Genomic DNA, 12,913 nt, shown 5'->3' with positions numbered 1-12,913 from the left:
AGATGTTTTATTTCATGGAAGGTATTTATTACGTCGTAGAATATTATAAATCGCGTTACGTGTTGCGCAGCAGGTTCATCCGGTATGCCTAGAGTCCTACGCATATGACATTTTTTGTTTTGTGTGTGTTTTTGCGATGCGTCATGTATTGGAGAGTTTCGAAATGCAAAATTTACCTCTATTCAAATCTTTATGTATGCCTATGTGTGAGAAGATTACAGGAACACACAAAATTTTGGCACAGGTAGAGCAACTAGAACAATAACGGGGGGGGGATATGTTTATTACGAAAAAAATAAATAAAGAAACGCAGGCATAAAGGAAAGGAATAACGAGCTGCTGCAATTGCGTCCTGCCTTTTTGATCCCGCCATCATGAACCTGTACCAATTACCCTGGATTGTTTCCGTTGTGCCTTTTTAAAGCAGAATAACCTATATGCAAAGAGCAATAGCAATGCTAACCGCCGATATATTTACATATTCTACTTTCTACGCGAAAGCGCAAAGCTGTCACATGCGTGACTTCACGCGCTTGGAACGTAATCCGCAAAATGTTCTTCTAGGTTAACCTTCAATTTTAATACTGTTGTGTACGCAAATACCCATGGCATCAAATTCTTAACGCTATTTTTGTTAGGTCATGCTGGAAAAATCTATCCCAGAAACCTATCTTAGAGGTCTCAAACACGTGGCCCGCAATGACCTATTCTGGTGCCCGAAGGCCCCTGACCACCAAGCAGAATGGAGCTCCCCTCTCAAGAGATTTACTGAGGCATTTGGAATAAAACCAGATCTTCAGGCATTGTTTTTACCCTTGCTCGGCGTTCTGCTGCACATGTGCGCTTATTGCAGCCCACGAACCTCAACCAGTTACGGAAACAGCAACCTTCGCGTGCACTGCGGTGACTGCCACCAACTAATATATGAGGATTAGGGTGGTCTCATCTTCATTCTCACACTAAGTTAAATAGTGTCACTGTAAAAAAGCAGAGACGGAACAGTTATGTACAAATGCCATTGTATTTTAATTTTTTCGAAGCTATATTAAACCGTTAGCTAGCTGTTTCTATCTCATTGTTGTGTTTCTTTTTCCGAGTCGAAACTGTTAGCACAGACTCCTTTGCGCGCCCTCTCAACTCCAGAAAAGTGTGTTTTCCATTTTATCTCCTATTTACACACAGTATTGTTCCGTAACAATACAGTGTGAATAATTTCAGTGCTCCTTTACATTGTCATAATGATTTGTGAAACTCAGGGCATTTCTATCGAATCGTTGTTCATATCTCCAGTACCCGATTTGGCAAGGCAGCTTATTTATCTCTCTGGGTGTGTGAAGTGGAGCCTGTCAGTAATGAATTCTGCACACACCGTCCGACGCCACAATAACCGCACTCATCCTCTTCTTGTGTGTGTATATTTTTATTTTATGGTATATATTAGGGTACGCTGTAGTAATACAGTAATTTCTTTTCTGTATGGCATATCCATGATGTGGTGCACGGTCAATGCGGCCGGGGACTTCATTTGAGCTTGAGGTCTCTGGCTATCTCAACTAGAGTTGCAACAATTCTTTTAATTTGAGGAAAACGAAAAAGCCGGGTTTCAAGTACCAGGGGTAGACATTTATTAAAATACGTAGGCCACACCGGCAGCACAACAGGATAAAAACATGACGAGACATGACATGAGAAGTGTATTCATAGCATTTTGAAAAACTATTTCATATAGAGGTCTGCACACCAGGCGGTTTGGACGTATATTACGTGAAGTGGGTAAGGCGTGTTTATTGTTGCAACCAAGCATAAACCCACAATATTCATCACGGGGAAGACAAATTAACCGGCACTGCAATTTCTGTTTGTGACGCATTCATTTCATGGAGGAAAAGTGTTCGTTATGGATGCTGCTTTCTTTTACCTGACAACCGGCGTAAAAAAAGGAACAAGAACACAATAAACCGCTTTTTAAATTAAAATTGTTTGGTTCTTGGAAGGCATTTTGAACAGTAATCCCGCTCGGCAGTTCGCCTGCTGACATTCCTTCAGGGTGCGTCACCGTCACGTGCGCATCAAAATTTTTTTGAAATAGCGGAACACACAAAAAAAGGAGAAGATAATAACAGGCCAAGGAACGCCCTTCAGACTCTGTTTTGCACTATTCTAAATATCTGCATTGTACGTTTCTGACGTTTATCTATGACCAAGATTTATGTTACTTTCAAAGGTATTTGCTTGCTTCAGACACCCAAGCCTTCAGCAGCAGGAAGCCGACGGTAGTTCAGGAGAAGTTCAAAAAAGAAATCGGCGTTGTCCACGTTCGTCGTCTGTCAACACTGGTGCGATCTGTAGTCACCTCCCCGCTGACTCCCACATACGTCGCGCGCGGCTCTGTGTGCGGCCCATATCATTCGTAGCCCTGTGTTTTTGCGTACTTGCACCTTGCACAATGACAGTCGGCTGGCTGCGTCATTAATAACTGCTGTTGCACGAAATCGAATAGGAAATGAACAGACATCGCAAGAGGGGTCCCTACAAGCGGTATTTGAGCGACTGCAGCCTTGAGGTAAGTTTGTTTATTTTACTACTAACATAGCGAGGAAGCTACAGGCTAACGGTAATATATAGTTACCAGAGTCGCCCCTATTTTCTCGGTGCATTTTACATGTGAAACAAAGGTCAATGAGCTCGAATCTTTCGAACAATCTATGCTTGCAAATGCTTTTCTGGCCCTTCTTCTTATTTTTTCTTTTTTGACATACTATCTGTGCGTTGTGTGCCACTGCCACCAATGCTATTTTTCAAAATTGACGCTTGGTGCGGCATCCAGTAACAAATGTTGTTCTTCAGGTGCCTCGCCAAACGCGTAAGCGATGGTCAACCCAATCGTCACAGGCTGTCAGCAACGATCATCACGAAGGTGGATCCTTGTCGAACAACGGCGTGCCTGAGGTATTCATAGCTCCTGCATCTTACTGGGAGCACATTACACGGTCCAGCGAGCCTCCTTAACGATCACGTGCTTCCGGCTAAGATACGATATGCTGTTATCGCTGAAAAGTTATATAATAAGTTGGCTTGGCATGGAAGCGATAGCAGCACTCACAGGACCAGTCATTCGTACGTTCGCGTAGATTCGTCACCGATAGAAAATTGACTGGGTGGCGCGTAGTACTTCTAATGACGCACAACATCAAATTTAGTCTAGGGTGTGTCAACTGTTTTGTTTCTGCTCCCTATTCTAACCTGTCTGACCTATTTGAGTGCCTTATAGCCCTAGATTTACGAATGAAATAATTTGCAGCTGGGAATTATCAAAGTTGCATAAGATAATGTGTTTCGGATGTACGGAACAGTTCTAAGGTACCCAACAACAATAACAAAGAAATCGATGATGACGTTTAATTTTGTTCTGAAAAATGCGTTAACATGAAAACAAAACTATTGTTTTCTAAGGTTATGGTGTAAATTCACTGAATTTATTAAGCTGCATCATAACACATCATAAAACTATATTATGCTTCTATATTACTTGTTATACACCCAAGCCCTGACTATTGCATTCTCTATTAGGAGGTGAACAGCTCCATGCCTTCTACTTCAAGAGAGTCTGATGATGATGATGCTGCCACCACTTCAAGTACAGACTCATGTTCAACGTCGTCTGAACAATCAGATGAGGAAGTCGATTATGCTGACAGCCGCATAGAAGAGTACACTCCTACATTCAACATAGAACCCCCTAACACCGACAGTGCTCTATATGAAGGTTCGGAGATAACTGTGCTTCAAACGTGCTTGATACTTGTGATATTCTTCACAAAGTTTGCTTTGACAAGACAGTGCCTCCAAGAACTCCTGTTCATCATAAGTAGCCTGCTGCCAACTCCTAATTTTCTGCCAAGAAGTTGCTACACATTGTTCAAGCTCATGAGCTCCTTTCGAAAGGGTGCCCTGGGTTGTAGAGCACTTCTATTGCACCTACTGCCATCATTACATGGAAAAAGACGTCGACTGCTGTCCTTGCTGTAGCAAAGTGGCATCTAACAAAGGCATGTTCCTCCAAATACCTGTCTCTGATACGCTTCGTAGCTTCCTGGAAAATGAACACCTCTATGAGTACCTCACATATCCAGAAACCAGAGAAAAGATTTCATCCACCGCTCTGGAAGACCTGGTGGATGGGGAAATGTACAAGAAAGCAAGGCCGACATTGCCAAGTGAGGGAGTGAATTTTACATTATTTTGGAACACTGACGGCGTCCAGGTATTCAAGAGTTCGAAACGGTCACTGTGGCCCATTCCAGAGCTACCTCCGTCACTCAGAAAGCGGTTTCAACTCCTGATAGGCTTGTGGTTTGGCGCGAAGCCAACAATGAATACGTTTCTTTGGCCATTCTGCAAGGAAATAAAAGGCCTCTTCAAAAATGGTCTTGCATGGGTTCATCCAAGAACAGCAAAGGAAATGAAGTCCTACATAACAGCGGCAGTTTGTGCAGTGGATGCTGTGGCACGTGCCATGATCCAAAATCTGAAACAGTTCAATGGCATGTGGGGCTGTCCATTTTGTGAACACCCTGGAGAAAGTTATAGTGGTGACACACAGTCAAAACATGTTCATGTTTATCCACCTGGGAAGGAATATACGCTTCAGGATTCTGCAAGAATGAACATTCAGGCAATTGAAGCTATCAAGGAGAAGGAAGTAGTCAAAGGCGTAAAGGGGCCAACAGTTGTGAGCATGATTCCCGGTTTTGACCAGGCACGCAGCTTTCCAGCGGAATATATGCACTCTGTTCTTCTTGGTGTTGTGAGATACTTCCTTCTGTCCTGGCTGAATTCTGGGAACAAGGACAAGCCATGGTACATAGGCAAATGTGTGAATCAGATTGAAGAACCTGGAGAAGATTCGCCCGCCTGACTACATCACAAGAGTTCCCCGCTCCGTGAAGGATCGCTTCTACTGGAAAGCTGCAGAATATAGAGCATGGTTGCTCTTCTATGCTATTCCTGTTCTCTATGGCATTCTTTCGGATGAGCATCTTCAACACTTCCATGTTGCTGGTGGGTGCGGTTCACATACTTGTGGGACAGTCAATATCCCGGAATGAACTGGAAACAGCAGGGCAGCTTCTGAGTTTGTTTGTGACACAGGTCCCAATTCTTTACAGCCCAAGATACTGCACATTCAATATGCATCAACTTAGCCACTTAGTGACTTCAGTGATGAGGTGGGGTCGACTTTGGGCTTCATCCACATTTCACTTTGAAAGCTGTAATGGTGACCTCCTTCATGTTATAAAAGGCTCACAAGCTATTGAGAAGCAGCTCGCCTCGCTTGCACTAGTAGGGAACTCTCTTTCTGCCCTAGAAGTGTACGCAAAGAAATCTTCCATTTGTGCTCTAATTCTCGATAGGCGTCAAGCAGTACACTTTACAAAATGCAGTGTAGGCAACGGACAATACGTTCTACATGGCAAACCAGTACATTGCATTGAGCGTTTTGAAAATTACTTTGGCCCAAACGCATCCATTAAAGTCTACGCTCGGGCAACATTGGGCTGTGTTACATTTTCTTCGAAAATATACAAACGGGCAGTTCGTCATAATGACTACACTGTTATGTATGAAAGAGCAGGAATGACAAGGTACGGCCACATTGAGTGTTTTGTCAAGAAGCAAGAATGTGCGTTTGTTGTTCTTCAAGAGTTTGTGGTGGATGATGCAACACAGTTCATTCAGAACCAGACTGATTATGCAATACCACACATAAAGCTTGTAAAACCTTATGTTAAAGTGATTCAGCCGATAACGGTATTGAAGAAAAAATGCGTGCAAGTTTTATATTGTTTGTGTACCTCCAAACTGTATTGAAATAAACTTGTAATTGCCATGTTCAATTATGCATTTCTTGGTCGCTCTGTTTTTGCCCTTAATATAAAACAAGACAACAATAGTGTCATCTTGCCTCTTCTGTGTGACTCTGGCCCAGCTTATTTTGAGAGGAAAAAAAACTTTGCAATTTCCAATTACAGTGCATATATTGCCACTAGTTTGAGTAGTTCAGCATAAGTCATTATCAAGAACGAATTAAATCACGTGGTTATTGACGTCGATAAGTGTTTGCGCATCCATTTACGAAGGAAAAGTGGCTTCGTTCGATTGACCGTCGAACTCGTTCAGGTTCGGGTGCAGTTGCGCGTGTATCATATACCGTAATCATCTTACATAAGTACCGGTCTCTGGAATTTGTCCTGATTGTGTTTGACCATCGCCGGAATGCGCCGGATAATTCCCGGATTCAGGCCTGATTCAGGTTATTCAGGAACTTTTGTACGTTAAATGATACAACCGGAACACCACCTAGCATATGTGCTTGGAATAATGGTCGAACGAACGCCGCAACTATGAACCGCGGCAACCGTTATTGCCGCGTAAAACATATTTTTACGGAATTATGGTAACATCGCGAGAGCTAGAAGGAAGAGCACACAAAAAAAAAGAACGAAAGAAAAGAAAAGATGAAAGAACCAAAGCAATAACTCTGTTGTAACATATGTACTCCAGTGATCAACAACGAAGCACGTACGCGTCTAGCCGTCTTCATTCCGGCGACATTCAGACGACACCCTTCAGAATGTTGTTCCAATATTATATTTAAAGCTGCCATACGCGCTTACTCGAAATAACAGCTCGAGGTTTCAGATGGGATAAACCACGGGGTGCCAATTTCAGACAACTGTGTCCAAGTAGTACTTCCTGGTTGTGTCACTATAGTGACTGAAAAAAAAACTGGAAAGAACTGGACGGGAAAACTGGAAAGATTCTTTGAAAATGTGTTAGCATAAGCTTTTGGTTCGTTCTTGTGCTTCCAATCATGCATATGATATCTATGAATCTATCTATGAATGAGTAAGCATAACGCATTCATCATGTGGTTTATAGCGTTCTCCTTTTGCCTGTGTAGGCAGGAGGTACACAGTAAAGACGTTGAGATCTGTGGGAAAGCGTACGGCACATGACTCTCCATATTTGTGCAGGGTGTTGCTAATCTCGCGAGGTCGTCCTTAGTGTAGACGAGAACTTCCACACGGTTTCCAGGACATTTTGCTTCAGTAATGCAGGAGAAGCCCTTGATTTTGATTAGGACCCATCGCAGTCTGAGATAGCATAACTCCCTCTGTCTTCGTTGTTTTCGTTCAAGCTGTTCTGTGATAATAACGCCTTGTTTCTTTCTCATGTCCGCAGATGAACACTACAGTTTTTTCTTTGATATGAGCCTTCTAATGGTAACAATGCAATGCTTGAGAGAATAGCAGTGAGAGGCGAGTTCCTTGTAGAATACATAGCCAAAATGCTTTTAGCAACATAGAAAATTCAAGTCATTGACGAAAAGCTAAGGGAACAGCCTCAGGGCATTGATAATAAGCAAGTATTCATTCATTAACAGAAAGGAACAGGGTACGAAAGGAGCTTTCCCCAGTAGCTTGCCGAGGGAGTAGACTAATGTTGCACGCTGCTTTGTGGTTTCACCTGTGTGAAGGGGGTGTCACCCTTTTCGCCGAACCCTAGAATAAATGTGGATCTATAGGGACATAACCTTGACAGCTGTGATGTTCTTGCAGGAGTATAACTCAGTCATCTACACACTTGGCGCGACTGAATGCCATGGTTGCAATGTCCAAGATGGGAGCGAGGTTGACAGGCGTCCTGGCTGCGCAGGTCGACAATGTTTGGGACGACACAGATCGTGCCATAGTGAGCGTGCTGAAGGTGAGTTTCGGTGTAATCCACCGCCGTGCCTTGTCTAGTGGAATCTCCATGCTATTTCCGTTCAAAGGGCTTACCAATATACGCGATGGTGTCCACGTGTCGTTTGTATACTTCTGTCATATTAGAAGTGTTGGGAGAGCCACAACTGTCACTACGAAGGAGAGTAATTATTCTGAGACCGAAACACTTAATGGGATAAATACAAGACTCAAGATGCCTATAGTGCCGCATGGAGACATGCGCTACACACACGGCGCGGTTTTGTCGGTTGTATTAATTCGTAGTATGGAATGGCATGAAGACGTTACCTATTAGAATGTAATGGACCTATTAGATTGTAGCGGTTTGATGTTTCTATGAGTGATCTGTTCCGGGGTTTCAGAGCCATTTTTGGCATAATAGGACATATCTATTCATTCCTTTCTAACCGCATTCAATGTTTCCGTAAACCTAGCGCTTGTTCTTTTGGGGTTCTACAAGGCTGTCCTTGGCCCACTACTCTTTCATTGCAATATAGTCTCTCACCACGTTCGTCTTTACGCAGATGACTGATGATGAGATTACGACGTACACTTACTTCGCACAGAGCTTGATGCTCTTTCCGAATGGTTCATGCTTTTACGGTCAAAATATCCATTGTTTCTATGGGGACACTATCCGCGTAGAGCGATGGAGACCGCGGTTCGGAGTACTCGTATAACGATATTGGACGCTATCCCGTGCGCGTAACCTCAGATACAGTAGAATCTCGACGATACGAATCTCACGAGATAGAATTGAACCAAAACAAAAATAAAAATCATTTTCCAATACTGTGGGTGGTGGTGACGCTTTTGTCTCCGTATTTAGCCAATGCTAGAGGTGTGTGCCGCCGCCGCCGCCAATGCAGAGGGATCGGCGCGGCGCCGCCGCCGATACCGCAAGAGCTGGCTGTGGCAAGAGCCCGTACATGTTCTTTGTACTGGTTAAATCCGAAATATAACTCTGCTTTTTCCGACAGTGGTCCATTAAGAGCATGCGGGCAATAATTTGTACATAAAGGCTTCGAAACTTATAGAACGACGGCATCGGGCCGCACTTTTATAACCGCATAACACTTACAGAAGCGGGACGGGGGCGGCGAAGGGTCACGCCGATAGAAGCAGATCGGCGTGATGCCGCCGCCGCCGGCACAAAAACAGGGGATACGCCGCCGCCGACAAAATTGCCCTCGGCGCACACCTCTAGCCAATACTGCTCAAATTCGCGAGATGATTCAAAAGGCCTAGTAGGTGTTTCCAGAGTGTTCTAAAGCGAGCTTCTCCTACAGCACGCAGGCGTTAGGTGAAGCCGACTTGCGGAGTGGTGACTGTAGCGTTGCCAGAAGTTGTCCTGAAATGTTTCCTGGTTCCCTCCACGAGTTCTGGTCGGTGTACCCCGTATAACGATGGCATTCGCGATAGGCGGATATCGTTATACGCGGGTTTCACTGTATTTGTGATAGTGCCTGAAAATGTTATAACTGTGTACTAAAGCAGTCATCAATTCATCAGCCTCATAAATTCCTCAGCCCTCCCTAAGTAGAAAGTCAACTAGGTCATTCCATGAATCATTCATACACATCTGTGCTGTGGAACGGCTTGCCGTTCCAAATGTTGCCTGGTGCCCTATCCTCGTCGAAACTAATCGACATCGATTGCTTTACGTCGCAAGCTGTAGGGTGGGGCTGCCACGAAATACTCCGTCCTTAGATCCCGCCCATTTCAATGGAAATTTATACCTTCGCAGCCACTCGGCCCTAGTCTGGGACCGTGACCCTGCGTCATTTTCACGTTAGTTTGAGCGGCGACGGGTTTCGTGATGAGTCCGCATGTGCATTTCCATTTATTGTGTTGTATACACGTTTTGTTTCTTTTGCGCGGATCGCCGCCTCATATGCGTGAGATTGGCGCGCTTTTCAAAGCGTCGTCAGAGGGGTCGTACAAAAACTCTATCAAAGTGCACTGTTTGCTGAGTAAAACGCTCATTTTCGGTGCTATTACCACCCCCACAGCTCACGAGTAAAAGAAGCATAATGAAATATCGGCTTATCATTTCGCATATCGACCACACGAACACACAGAGATATATTAAAAAAAGCTTATAAATAAAGCTCAAGATTAAAAGCATCACGCCTCGCACCACACTCACGGTACATATAAATGGTAGCGAAGGCGAGAAAAAATACCAAATCTGTGTTAGCAACCCTGCCCCCTTCATGATACACATGCGAGCGTGGTTGTTGAGGGGCAAACTACGAAGGTAAACAAAACTAATTTGATCGGAGGCGCGAATAATGTGTGTATTAATCCAATATGCATATTTTTAATATAGCAATTCGCCCGGTCTGCCAGTGATACGTAAGATTATAGACAGAGCCGAGTACGCTTCCGGTTCCTGTCCCTCAGCATGTTGTTAGCTACGAGTTTGCCGTACGTTAACTGCGCACTTTGTGACTGTTGATAGCCGTTTTCTTCTTCATCGTCGTCTTTTCAATTTCAAACCACCAAGTCGAACAGGGGACACTTCTCGGAGCACTAAGATAAGGCAGGCACACACGAACAATGATAAAACACAACAGAACGCCGGTAAACCTGTTCCTGCAGGCTCTACCGGGAGACGCGCCATGTCGAGGCGCGTACATAAGCGGTGACTCCCGAAGGAGAAAGGAAACTGACGCCGAAGACACTATGGGCAGTATAAGTTTCCACCGTTTTCCTCGGGACCCCTTGAGGTGAGTTCCTATATATTATAAGTGTCTACGGCCGAAAACGGTGCTGAGTCACTTGGTTGAGGACGTGCAGTGTTTGCTGAAGTACAATGCGTACCTCTCCCCCCGAGTTTTATTGAGAGCGGTGAAGTGAACATGTGCAAGTTACATAAGATTAATAGCTTTCAATGGTACCACCTGTTTTCCAGCTTTCAGACTGTATGAACACTCCCTGAATAGGTCATCCTTCCACAGTGAGGTGGTAAACATGTAAATATTTAAGCATTTGGCTGCTGGGCTGCTTTGAACGAGGAGTTTTGCAACGGTTTGCATGTACGGGACACAAAGGGCTGTGCTGCATGTGCTCACATGTACCCAATGCTAGCATGTTGACGGCTTGCTTTGCTGCTGATTTTTTCTTTTTCTTTTTTAGCTCTGAATGTAGGGCATACAGGGTCAGGCTGCTGTAGCTAGTGCATGTTTTCGTGGCACAGCTTTGCATAATTCTTCAACAATAAAACTGCTTCGCAGGTACAAGGCGTGGCTGGAGTTTTCCAACCTGGAGGCGGATACGAGTCTAATTTCCATTCGCTCTAAGGTCCTGTGCTCCCAGCACTTCGCACCAGTTGCTTATTTGCGCACAGGAAGGCTTCGGTGGGATGCAGTTCCGACATTGAAGCGCACACTGCATGGCGTTGGTAAGTGTAATACAAGTCAGTATGCTCAAGTTATCACATGAAAATGTTGTAACTCTAGAGGCAATTATTGCGAGTGCTACTGGTGGTTTACAGGAGGAAGTAGTGCCTACGCCAATCAGACCAGACTTGAAAGCAGTGGGCCTTCAACGGAGGAACGTGTGCAAGCTGTGGTAGTCTGCGATGACGACAGCACAGGAGCAATACACCTTCACCAGATGAGTCATCCTTGCCATGCTGAAGGTATACTTGAGTAACGTAGTTGTTGGGTTGGCTTATTGTACGACATCATCTGCTTCATCAGACTGTGGTACTGAAGAAAGATGTAACAGCGTGATCTGTCTTATCAGGACCATAGCTACGCACGACCCGCACCAGCCTTGTCAACACAGAGCACTGTTGTCTCCCCACTAGCTGCAGTTGTCACTCCTCTGCCAGGAACGTCGTCTGGTGTACTGCGTGCAGTCTCATCACCTCAGCACTTAGGAGGTATGTGACGAATACTCTACCGCCATGACGTCCGCAGACTTGTGAATGCTTTTTGATCCCCATTTGCAGGTGGAAGTGGCTGGCATCCCCCCAAAGATTGCCCATCGTCCAGTAGTCTGGCAGCTCCAGCACAGCCAACAAAAGGCAAGCTGGATAACCTCCGCAAGAAAGTGCACCAGTTGCAAGCCCGCAACAAGAAGCTTCAGAGAGACCCGCCAGTCGTAGGCCAACGAGGACCATCCGTGACCTGATGGAGCATGTGAGGTGTCACGTCTCTGGAACTGTCGCAGACTTCATTGAGGCACAGATAAAGATGGGAGGTGTGTGCAAATTTGGGCGCCGTTGGTGACCACCAAACAAGACATTCGCGCTGAACTTGTACTTTCACAGTCCCCGTCGCTACAGGTACTGCCGAAAGCTGTTCCACTTGCCGTCAGTGAGGTCACTACAGCTGTGGATGAAACGTATCCCACTACGACCTGGATTTTCAGATGAAGTCTTTGATGTTGTGAAGCGAAAGGTGACAAACTTCTCTGAAATGGACAAGCTCTGCGTGATGCACATCAAGAGGGAACTGCACTACAATGCAACAGAAGACTGTTTTGAAGGATTTCCGAGCTGTGGCAACTATGCTCTCTCCGAGTTGGCAAACAAAGCACTTCTCTTCATGGCTAGAGGCATTTGTACCCCATGGAAGCAGGTCTTAGGCTACTTCTTCGCTCACAGAGCAGCATCTGCTTCAGACTTGGAAGAGAAACTGCTTGAATGCTACCACCGCCTCCTGAGTGCAGGATTGAGGCCAAAAGTTGTGACATGTGACCAAGGAAGCCAGAATATCTCTCTACTGGGGAAGCTGGTTACAACTGCGAAGCCGTATCTCACTATTGGTGATGAGAACCTGTTCTTCATATTTGATCCACCCCACCTGCTGAAATGCCTTCGCAACATGCTGTTAAAGTATGACTTCCAGGTTGGCAACCACATCATAAGGGCGCAGCATATCCGGGATGGTTTTGCCATTGACAAACAGCTTGAAATACGGTCCATGCCACGGCTAACTGATGGGCAGTTCACTTTAACGTTCAGCTCAAAAATGAAAGTCAAACTGGCTGCACATATCTTCAGCAACCATGTTGCAGCCTCAATGTTCACCTTATCCACTTTCCACCAGCTACCACCTGATGCCATCCACACAGCGAGATTTGTTGAGCGCGTCGACCGTCTCTTCGAC

At 45.1% G+C, this 12,913-nt stretch overlaps 1 protein-coding gene across 1 annotated transcript in view; it reads left to right on the top strand.

Annotated features, from left to right (window-relative positions):
* The window catches only part of LOC135388420 (uncharacterized), a 44,036-nt gene extending 33,707 nt beyond the window's left edge, over window positions 1-10,329 (top strand). The window contains exons 13-14 of the mRNA XM_064617977.1: window positions 7,623-7,770; window positions 10,255-10,329. Of these exons, the coding sequence (XP_064474047.1) occupies window positions 7,623-7,770; window positions 10,255-10,329 (223 nt within the window). The remainder of the gene's footprint in view (window positions 1-7,622; window positions 7,771-10,254) is intronic.
* Window positions 10,330-12,913: the final 2,584 nt, after the last annotated feature.

The sequence above is a fragment of the Ornithodoros turicata genome, chromosome 1, assembly GCF_037126465.1.
Source record: "Ornithodoros turicata isolate Travis chromosome 1, ASM3712646v1, whole genome shotgun sequence".
In the NCBI taxonomy this organism is placed as follows: Eukaryota; Metazoa; Arthropoda; class Arachnida; order Ixodida; family Argasidae; genus Ornithodoros; species Ornithodoros turicata.
The sequence above is the reverse complement of the archived record's forward strand: the minus strand, read 5'-3'. Positions and strand labels throughout refer to the sequence as shown.